Source organism: Carassius carassius, chromosome 21, assembly GCF_963082965.1.
Source record: "Carassius carassius chromosome 21, fCarCar2.1, whole genome shotgun sequence".
Taxonomy (NCBI): Eukaryota; Metazoa; Chordata; class Actinopteri; order Cypriniformes; family Cyprinidae; genus Carassius; species Carassius carassius.
In genome coordinates, this window is record NC_081775.1 from 25,867,367 (window position 1) to 25,879,420 (window position 12,054).

The following is a 12,054-nucleotide window of genomic DNA, read 5'->3' on the forward strand; positions in this document are numbered from 1 at the left end:
CACATGTTCATCACATTCGATTATTTACACAGCCCTATTGCAAAGTGAATATTTTGACTCACGTTGTACTGTGGCTTTAGTGTTCTAATGGAATCGTCTGACTGATTCAAACATGCTAGTATGTAAGTCTTAAGTAAAAGAAATGAATCATGTGTTCCTCTGTCCTTCTAACTTTCTCATGCTTTCTCTCTCCAGCTGCTGTCGGAAAGCCAGATCAACATGGTGAAAGTGGTGAACTCTGTGAGCGATGCACTCAGCTCTATGCAGAAGGAAACCGGAAACATCAAGAGCCGTCTCAAGGCAGATCTGCAGAGGGCTCCGGTGCGCAGTGTCCGGCCCAAGGGCTGCGCCAGTGGAGAAGGTAAAAAAAACCTCATTAGCCACATATTCTCAAGTCCCCAGCCAGCCCTAATGAATCCTAGAATGGTTTCACACCTATTCCCTCATAAGCTTTCTAGCAGTGTGAAAGAGACATGCCACTGCTTAGACAGCAGGTGCGAGATGACAGATTCGGAGTCTGAAGCTTTCTTTTCTTACTCCGTACCTCAAACGGGTTTCTCAAAAGAAAACAAAAAACAGATGCATTTATGGCTCGGCGTGTACTGTAGATTGATGATGCTGGCATGTCGTTTCTTCTGGCAGGTTCCAGACCCAGGGATTGCAGTGACATCTATGCCAGCGGGCAAAGAGAGGATGGTATCTACTCTGTGTTCCCCACACATTACCCAGCAGGCTTCCAGGTCTTCTGTGACATGACTACTGATGGGGGCGGATGGACGGTGAGTTGCACAATTCCCAAAGTCAGCATCATACAGTACACCGGCAGCTCGGGGCGAAATTTGGACGATGAATCCAGTCACCTCTGAGGTTTTTTATTTTTTATTTTTTTTATATATCTGAATTGACTAAACAGACGTAGAAATAAAAATCACTAGTAATGAGTCACTCCATTAGGCATTGACTTGTTAAGTGTACGCTCCCACGCGTTAGTAAGCAGGTCACAGATACACGCATGAACGCATTCACATGCACAAACACGCTTCAAACCGATGTTTCACAAGTGTACAGTTCATTACCGCAGCTGCATACAGAATAGACAGAGCAAACTATCTTTACCGAAAGCATTGTCTTCACATTCGATGCACGCAGGAGAGTTTTAATTTCATGGTCTTTTGAATAAAAAGAAAGATAAGATATAAATAGAGTATATATCATGCTGTGATAGAAGAGTGCCAGTTGGTAAAGATTCTGCTGTGCCGTTTATGCTGAGCTTATATGCATTTAACAAGTCTGACAAGCAGAAAACTGTAGAGCGCTCTAAAATGTGTCACAGAGAGGTGCTTCCAGCTTTTTGGCCTACAATGTGAATTATTTACTTTTGGTGGGTTTGCACTGACTGATTATTCAGTTGTTTTTAATAATCTTATCATTAAAGTCCCAGGTCTCGATTTAACTTTATTTTTTGGAGACTAGATCATTCTATCTATCTATCTATCTATCTATCTATCTATCTATCTATCTATCTATCTATCTATCTATCTATCTATCTATCTATCTATCTATCTATCTATCTATCTATCTATCTATCTATCTATCGTTCATGCGTTCAACCGATCGATTGATCGATACACACACACTGCATCTTTTGTAAACAATGATTTATTGCCTGTATAGCACACTGTGTAAAATTCCTCATACAGTACTATGAGGTTTTGATAATGCTGCTCACTACAAATACAACTGTTTACCTTATTTACTTAACGTTTTTCTAGCACCATTATTAAAGTGTCCGCTTTGTAAAATTGCAGTTACAGTGGCACACCGTTGATTGCTTCAAAGTGGCATGTTTCCAGGTCATGCTTTTCAGACAGCATGTTCCTTTTCCTTAAAAATAGTTTAATCAATTCTCAGGGATGACTTTTTGTGCTTGTTGGTAGGTAGCGGTACTGCTTTATAAACAAGTGGCTTCAGATCTTGTATTCATTATTTTCAATCCTCTAAGCACACGAAACAGAAAAGCACTTTGTTTTAATTTAATTTAGTGCTATTGTAAAACCAACTGATTAGACTATGTGAAACGTATCTGATAATGAATAACTGAAAAAAACACTATTACCCCCATATCCTCATTTGCTCGCTGTCCTCAGAGAAGATACTTTGAACAATACTTGGTGAACATACAAGCTTTCCGTAAGTCCGTCTTTGTCTATGCAAGGCTATTGCAATGAAAGGAGATATTTCAAATAGCAGATGGTGTAACTAAGACTTTGAGCATCCTGATAAAGACACAGTAGGAGGCAGGCTGACATCTGCAGTAAAAAGGAAAAAAGATATTCGATGACACATCGTCTTCATGGTCATCAGCCTCTTAATGTATTTCATTAAGGTCACTGGTATAGGCAGAGAGGACAGGACGGCACAGTACTGAGTTGCCCTTGTGTTAAGAACACAAAAAACACAATCGCTTCCATTCCGATAAATCTGCCAGGACAAGTATTTTCATATTTGCTCTCAGTGGCTTACATACATAGTGTTGAAAAGGGTGACATATTGTATTCCCTGATTACAGTCAAAGCAGCTTTGCAGCAGCGAGAGCGTTTGCTTACCACATCGTCTTTCACCGTTAAGTGTGCCGGGAGCGCTGGGAATCTGAAGAGGCAGAAAGGAACTGTTACAGGGAATTAATAGATCCAGCGCCTCTATTCATCATCTGCGGCCTCCAGCGGTTTTTGATGAGGATGTGGGGCTATTCTGCTGGTAGCGGAGTAGATCAGGCCGAGTTCAGGCGGGTCACGGAGACGGGTGATGGGGGAGGGGGTGTAATTTCACATGCTCGGACATGCACACAATCTCTGTCATGGACATTCCCAGTTAGCGGTGGAATGAGCTGTCCTCTCTCCATCTCTCCAAATGCTTGGTCTCTGGTGTTTTATTAAAGGAATAGTTCAGCCAGAAATAAAAATTCTGTCATTATTTACATACCATCGTGTCATTCCAAACCCACATAGTGTCATTTTTATTTCTGTTGAACAAAAATGAAGAAAAAAAAGAAGATTTTTTTATGTTGCTTTTTATGTATAACAATGGCTCATAGTGGCTTCGTGTGTCAAACTCTGAAAGGAACACACAAATAAATAAATAAATAAATAAATAAATAAAAGCACCAAAAATGAAAGCGTCATTAAATATCTTATTGTTTGAATTCAGAGGATTTAGAATACATAGTTATTTCAAAGAACAAGCTTACAAGAAATATCTGTTCATAGAGAGTCATTACTCCGATTCAGACAATTATTTGCATGCATTTTGAGAGTGATTTTTGAGTCTTTTTTACCAACTCATATGCAAAACCTGGCCCAGAAGAATCATTTGTTTGTAATACAGTTGTTACACTGATTCAGACTGTTCAAAGCTGATTTTTCACTTTTTTTAACCAATCCATTTAAAATATATTGGTCATAAGCATACTATGTTTTGCATTGAGTTGTTACAGTGATTCAAATCAATGTTTTGTAAGTTTAAGACTGATTTTTTAGTCTTTTTAGCCAATCGTCCATTTGCTGTTTTCTTTACGCTGATTCAGACTAGTAATTCATTCAAGACTGATTTTTTGAAACTTTTTAACTAAATTATTTAAAAGATCTTGCTCATCAGTATCACTCATTCAGAATTAACATTGATAAAAATCCATGTTTAGGACTGTTTTTGATTGATTTTTTTTTTTTTTTTTAAATGCATTTTAAAGAACTGGCTTAAAAGAATCATCCATTCACTTAAATAAAAAAGGAGGAGAAAGTGCACATGGGGGTGATGAAAAAAGCTAGAATCCTCTTAAACTACAAATGACATTGGCAAACTGTGGTTAATTGGAGCAGATACATCATTTATACAGTAATCGGATGTATAAACATCTGGAAGGCAGCTGTGCTTGTCTGCCACGTCTGGAAAAATGTCCCTGTTCTACCTCCATCAGCACACAGGTGCATTCCTCCCCCAAACAGCGTTCCCAAACACCACTTTCCTAAACACACAGTTAAATCGACCAACAGCAAAAAGGCAGAGAAAGCACAGTCCTGGCCCTTTCTTTCTTTCGGTTTGTAGGTTTTTATCAGTCTAAAACAATCTACTACATAATCTTCACCCCAATTGACTTTCTCTCAGCATACTGGTTGGGAAGAAAAGTGTGACACGACTCAGTATGATGTGAACCACTGTTGGAAGCTTGTGAATAGAATGTTAATGTCTGTGCAGAAGTGAGGAAACAGAGGAGTGAAGTGACATGAACTTCACGTTCTCACACATTCCATCAGCTTGCAAAACTAGCACCTGTCTGAGCCCTGTTGTTTTCATTTGAATGAACTGTGGTGAACTATGAATTATACAATGACCGTTTTAAAGGAATTTCTATAGGTAATTTACACACACAGTCTGTTCAGAGTCACCTCATGTAACCTGGCTTGTCTTTATGCATCCTTGTAATGGTATACTAATGATTCATCTTACTGAATAATTCAAACCGATAACAGTAAAGTATCATTCAAAGGTTTGTTGTCAGTTCATTTTTGTTTTTGTTTTTTTAAGAAATTAGTACTTTTATTCAGCAAGGATGCATTAAATTGATTGAAGTGAATGTAAGGATGTTTATAATGTTTCAAATATTTTGATTTTTTTTTAAATATTGCTGTTCTTTTGAATTTTCTATTCATCATAGAATCAAAGAGGAAAAAATACACGTACATTAAGCAGCATCACTTTTTTGAACATTTGTTAGCATATCAGAATGATTTCGGTATGTTGAAAAAGTTATAAAGCATAATAATATTTTAAAAGCATTTTAAAAATGCTGTTTAAAAATTTCTGTTTATCCATTTAAACAGTGATAATCTTCAAAACAGCTGTAATGCAGATTCAGACTAATAATACGTACATTTAGAGCTGATTCTTTTAGTCATAACAGATTCATTTAAACAAACTGATGGTTGTGTTAAACCAGTGAAAATGAGCAAATAGAATAATTTGTTGTTGTTATTTTATAGCACCTGATCTTTCTCCCACATCACAGTCGATTCAAATTGCAAGTTAAAACTCACAACTTAGCTCAATTGTAATTTCTTTGCCACTGCACTGTAAATACAGTAGCACTGTAGGAAACACTGTCAAAAGTATTTTAGTGCAGCATTTGTCCGCATACAGATAACCTAGTACCCATAAATGGAGCTCATAAAAAATCATTCAGTTTCAATATTGTTTTAAAAAAATGGACCAGATTTTTTTTGATTCCAACCATATATCAGCCCCTCACCTCTGCTGGTTTTCTAATAGCTATGGATCTCATTCGGCATTGTCAGATGGCACAGCTGACATTTGGATCTTCAGAGCTCATTTAACACCGAAAGTTGCATACTGTTTCCTCCACAAGTACCCCCTGCACATTTTCAAGAAATTCTGATTATTTTGCACTTGAATGCATTGATTTGTTTCTTTGTGTAATATTTCCCCTCCGTCAGGAGCGTAGTACTATTTGTCAAAAATAACAATGCACTCCCAGGCAAAATAAAAATAAAAATGCCTCAAATATTGGAAACCAGAGTCCCCAGAGGCATTTTAATAAGTAGTGCTGTCCTCCTCTGTGTTTTTTCAAACGTTTTGCTTTTTGGGATGCATAATGAGTTGCTTTAAAAATGCTCCGGATGTTTTTTTTCTGTTGTTTTAGAATTTTTTTCCTACCTTATCTTAATCAAGACTCTTAAGCTGCTTTTAAAATGAAAATTGTCATTGTTTACTCACCCCCACGTTCTTCAAAAAACATTTTTTTTTGTTATGTGGAACACAAAACAGAAATTTTACATTTTGACTAGTGTATATATAATTAGTATTGTAGTCCATGCAATTACACTGAATGGGTTCTGGATCGTCAGAACTTGCAAAAGCACCATAAAAGTGTCTCCCAAAAATCTTGTGTGCTATCTCCTGAAGCCATATGATTCAGAAGACATAAAGATTAAGTCATTATTTATTGATAATTTTCTCCAGTAAGCTGTTAACTACTTTGACTGAGTCACAATGATTAAAAGAATCATTCCAATGATGTTTGTGATCTGGATCAACAAATTAATTCGAAAGAGTTATTCAATCACAAATCGGACATGGCTAACTTTCTCATGACCTCTCATGTGGTTTTCAAATAGGGTGACCATACGGGACATTTTTACGGGAAGCGTCCTTGCCAGGATTTCTGTATTGCCTAAAATATCCAGGTTTTGGCTTTTTGCACTGTGCAGATCGATCGTTGTATGACATTGACGAGATGTTTTTGACTTATGCTTCTGAATCGCTCTCGTGGTACTTTGGTGTTATTCAATGATTGGTGAGCAGCTACACTTCTAGTTCAACGGATGAACATACACGTGTGCGTTCTTGTATCATTTTGAGCGTTCTCTAGACCTCCCTTCTCACGTGCCCCAATTGGTCGATTATATACAATACCTGCATGTTATTGGTCAAACTACTTGGATGTTTTAGGCAATATAAAAATCATTGCCAAGACCTTTCCCGTATGAACAGCACATATGGCCACCCTATTTTGAAATGACTTGAGTGTGTGTACACAGTGATATTTTCTGTTGTTAGATTTAATTTTTTTGTTCTTTTGAACTCGAGGCAGCATATTGGACGAAAGTTGTTTTTTATTGAGGCATACACACTGCACTTCTGCGCGGTTCATGAATCTTTTTTATTTTTTTTCTAAAGACCCTTGTAACTCTTGAGAAGCAAGTCTGGAGATGTGGACAGGGGGGAAAAATAGGGTCTGTTTTTAATGGCAGATCTTAAAAGGTGATGACAGTTGAAAGTAACATTATTGCCAGAGGGGGAAAAGTCTCAGCATATCTTTCTTTTTTTTTTTCCATCTTGACGGTTTGAATTTTGCATGACCACTAAAGGTCTGGAGGTCTAACGATTCTTGAGGTTGCTCTGTTTATATTCAGGCAGTTAGCGCTACCCCTAGGTTGTTTCAAAATGGCCAGGTGCCGCACACCACAGCGGCAGACGGGTTTCTCTCTGGCATTGATCTTAGCAGAGAGTAATGATTTCTCCTGATAACAGACAGGCTGGAATTATAAGCCTGGTTTTAAAGGGGAAAGAAAAATGGCACTGTCCTTTTTTGTGAAAATTTCAAGTGTAATCACAACACTCTGGAAAAAGCATTATTTGCTGTAGTATAATTTCCTGTTTTTTAAAAGCGGCCTGGTGAAATGAAATGCTTTATCTATTATAGATTGCCAGAGGATGGCACATGAGGTGGCCCTGTTGAAATATTTACCTCTTCTGTAAAGTGAATCTTTACGTGCGTGCTGTCAGGCCTCAGGCCTCAGACAGCATGCTTTTGGTATTTTTATTTTATTTTAACTTTTTTCTGAGTTAAGGTTATTACATGGACCACTCTCAAAGAGCACGTAATTTCCGTGCAATTTGTTGCCTTTCTTCAGTTTTCCAATGGGACTGATGTTTTATAATATTTGTGAATAAGCCTTGCTTTGTTGTTATTTCCTGGAAAGCCTTTGGTATTCAATTAATCTGTTCTGTAACACTTTAGCCCTTCAGGACATATTTGCAGCTCTGTTAAGTTTACACTCACTTTTTCTGCAGTTGATGTGTTTGCCTCTGACACCATTCATTCTTCAACACATTACAAATAGAGCTCATACATATGTATCAGGGGTGTTTCCTCCGAGGAGGCAAAGGAGGCAGTGCCTCCTCAAAATATTGGATGAGAAAAAAATTGTAGTACAAAAATAAAATGACGCAAATATAACTTCAAAAAGTGTATTAATCATTAATTTTCTAAAGAAACATTATCCAACAGTGACAGCAGCAGTTAAAGTTACAGCGGGTGTCCACATCTCTCTTGCCTTCCCTGAGCCCATTGAGTTTTAACAGACCGCCTAAAGTGTGTGGTGGCTGGAGGGGATTAAGAATGAGTGGAGGAAAGTCACATGAGAGGAGGCAAACTTGAAACCGCAGCCTTTGGGTTATGAGTCAGACTCTTTAACCATTAGGCCACAACTTGGCTGTAATTGGTTCATGCGATAAAGTCCGCCTCTTTTGTTCGTGCGCATTTGCGTTTGCAAATCAATATGAATTAGGGTGACCACAGTCCTGAAATTGGGAGCTTTTTCCCACGTCCCACAAAATGTAAGCTGCATCCTGCATTTTAAAAATTTCTGTATTAAGTACAGAAATGTAATTAAAACAGTGACTGGCACTGAAAAACCCATTTGCTCAGCCATCATGTTCTATCTGTGAAAATAACCAAGTAACATAATCATAGAGAGGTGTTTTGCTGTTGATGACTGCGTGGACGGCGTAACGGAATAAGTGCGGACCTCATCAAGTGCTCGAGTACCACATATGGAAATGGTCGAGCAGCACGCATGGAAAAACACAATATTCTACAATCGTTTTACAAATAAAAAAATTGATTGCAGCTTTCAGACCCTACTTTCTTCTCATTTTAATAATTTGTTTGAGGCAGCTTCTATGGAGGTTTTTAGTTTTAAATGTCCAGAGCACATTATATGCAAAAGCGCATCAAATGCACAAGCACAAATCTCTCCACTCGCAGGTGGATTCTCTTCACTTTCACACAAAACGGAAGCACTCTCTATCGGTCAATGTGTGCACTCAAACCTTATCTTCTCTCCTGAATTAAATGTTGCCAGAAGCACAACCTTTATAGTGTGGGCATCCACCAGCAGAAACATAAATTGGTGCGCAATCAGTATTTACACTCTAAAAAATGCTGGGTTAAATACAAACCATTTTTTCAGTGACTGTTTAAAATGATGCAATTAAAAATAATAGCTGGTGAGAAATGAATCAACTGATTCGTTCAACAACATAGATTCATTCAAGAATACTACAATTGGCTTTATTTATGAGTGAGCCACTGAAGCATTGACACAATTGATTTATTAAAAACTATCTGTCTGTATGTAAATACTTTATATATTGAGGATGTTTAATATGCAAATTTTGAGGGTTAATCCGAAGAGAGCGAGTGTTCATTAAAATGAATGTTACCGTCTGCAATCAACCGGAGATTTTACATCCACTAATGTGCTTCTAAAATGGCCAAAAAGTATGTGCACACCCAAACACCATGCCTATAAGTGCTCATAATCCAGAGACATTTGTGCTGAATCTGCAATATATATATATATATATATATATATATATATATATATATATATATAATATATATATGTATGTATGTATGTATGTATGTATATATGTATATATATAAATAACTTCAAAATATTTTCAACCATTATTACTATACATAAATATTCTGGCCTTTTATGTGATTTTCACAAAACTTAATACAACATAAATCCAATAGTTGTATTTGCCGCTCTTATTCATAAAAAGAATAAAAAAATCTGCTTTTATACCCCTGCGAATATGTTCAAGCACACAATGATTCTCCTAATATAGCTCACAACTCATATAATGATTAATGTGGTCCAGATAAGAGGAGAACGCTTATGTTAACCTTGAGAATTAGAGGGTAAGCCCTTGAATTCTGGCCCCATTCACTGCGCTTTACAGATACACTATTCGCTACACGACCTTCTCCTGAGATATTTAGTCTGGGAAGACATTTAAGGCTTATCAAACTCCTCGGCTGCACTGCTTATACTATTTTTATGCTATATATGAGGTTTAGTATAGCACGCATTTATTTGTGGTACTGTATTAAGCAGTGCACATCTGGAAACGGAACAAGAGTTTGTCACAAATGTTATCTGTGCAATTCTTCACGGCACGACTGCCTTTTATTGATTCTCTGGTGTTGGAAGTCTGAATGTCCAGTGCCACACTTCAATTTGAACCACATTAGAGGGTGTAAAATCGCTGATGGGTTGCAGATGGTCCCATTGATTTTAATGGAGACTCAACTCTCCTCTGATTTAACCACACAATCTGCATATTAAACACCATTAATGTGTATTTAGAAAATTATGCCTGGAGTTTATCAACCTTACAGCTATTTATTAGATGTTTACTGCCGAAGTTTTAAACTGAAAATTAGTTTGAAATGAAGGCACGTCTGGCTCATGAAGTCTGAACCATTTATTAGCCATCATTTCTACCTCGTATTAATGTTCCAGCTTCTATAATCTGATCAGAAATGGAAAAACACTTAAATCAGGGTAACTGGGACATATTGCATCACAGTCTGATCCCAATTAAAATTTGGATTTAGGAATTCTAATTTGGTGCTGAATAAAAATGTCTTATTAATGTTGAAAACAGATGTGCTGCTTAATAGTTTTGTGGAAACTGTCATGCTGTCATTTTTTTCTTTTTTTCATTCTTTGATTATGGACAGTTCAAAACCACGGCATTTATTTTTTTGTAAATGTAATGTAAATGTGCTTATAGTTACTTTTGATCAATTTAATAATGCATCCTTGCTGAATTATTGTATCCATTTATTTAAAAAAAAACCAATTACATTCTGACATCAATGATGTATGTAGTCATGGAAAGAAAGACCTTCCCCTACGACATAATCCGATCACAAGTGGTCACAGGAGACACGTTTGAGAAGCATGTTAGATTGGTTGACCAGTGTAATTAGATCACCCATGACTGATGGTAATACCTGGTGTAAACAAGGCTGAAATTAAACTGCAGTTTTGTTTAGAACAGTCTGAATTGGAGGAAAAAGGAGCATTTGAATGATGACACTGCTGAGCCTGACAAACTTGAACCATGCAGCAAAGCGGAATAAGCACGTATGAGCCTGAATGAAGGAATCCTTTTTTCAGACTTGCGAGTTTTCCCGTTAGTGGACCTCCTTACTTCAAAGCGTGTTATCTGCACAGGCCCAGCCCGGATTAAGGGCTGACATGATTAGGTATGAAATAGCTCTTTGGCCTCCGAGAGCCCGGCGCTTTGAAGTGTCAGTGTATTTTCTGGACAGTATTGTGTGTTTGGATCAATTTACACTCTCACAGTAAAAGACAATGGCACAAGAATGGCTGGCTTTACTCTGCCTGGAAGTACAGCTTGGATGCCATGCAGGAACTTTTTATTCTGTGGTTACACTATATGGAGTGTCATGACCCCCTAGAGGTTTAAAAGTTATTTGTGGCCATCTTAATTTTGTCCCACTGTGGCATTTTCAGGATATTTTTAGTTGGGGACAGTGAAACTCTGAGATTGTAGGATGTCGCATATTTAAATCCTATGGTAATTTTATAGACTTCATTGATATCTATCACATTTGAGTCAATGTTAAGTGAATTTAAATGAGTAAAATATAATTTTGTTGGTTAGAACAGATTTTGTCAGCTCAGTAGGTAGATCATAAGTTACAGTTCTGTATAGACAAATATATGCCAATTTTGGGGCATATTTTCACTCTCTGTTTTCATGTTTTATAGCTATTTTATTTTGTCAACAAATTTCAGCAGCTTAAATATATCGGCCAAAAATCACAGATGTTGTTTTCTCATCAAAACCATGTGATTTCCAACATCTGCTCAAACCAAAATTGTGAAATGATTTAAAATTCCCCCTTTGTATTCAGTTAGTGGAGAAACTGTGATAAGAGAAAATAAAGTAGTATGATTTCCTTCTTTAAAAAAATTTACAATAATACAAGCACCATCAGTCTCTATTTAGATTAAATATGATTTGGCTTGGGTAATTTTCTAAGCCTTTTTTCACGTCAAAATTTCTGTAGCACAATCTGTTACAGCTGTGGTTTGTTTAAATTTTTGGCATATATTCTCTCCACTTTTTAATTTTTTATACATTTTGCCAACTAATGGCACCCCAAAAACTCAAATAATTGTTACTAATGTTAATGCTGTTGTTTTTCTACCAAAACCCATGGCATTTCCAACATCTACTTATACCAAAGTAGTAAAATGATTTAAAATTCACCCTGTATGTCCACTTTGTGGTGATTTGTGATTAAAAGAAACTTAAGTAGTAAGATTACCATCCTCTAAAAATGTGAATTCAATATTTAATCCATGA

The 12,054-nt window shown here is 36.8% G+C and overlaps 1 protein-coding gene across 1 annotated transcript in view; it reads left to right on the top strand.

Annotated features, from left to right (window-relative positions):
- LOC132098000 (fibrinogen C domain-containing protein 1-like) overlaps positions 1-12,054 on the top strand; it is a 98,019-nt gene that overhangs the window by 42,868 nt on the left and 43,097 nt on the right. Inside the window, exons 4-5 of the mRNA XM_059504067.1 lie at positions 196-361; positions 643-779. Of these exons, the coding sequence (XP_059360050.1) occupies positions 196-361; positions 643-779 (303 nt within the window). The remainder of the gene's footprint in view (positions 1-195; positions 362-642; positions 780-12,054) is intronic.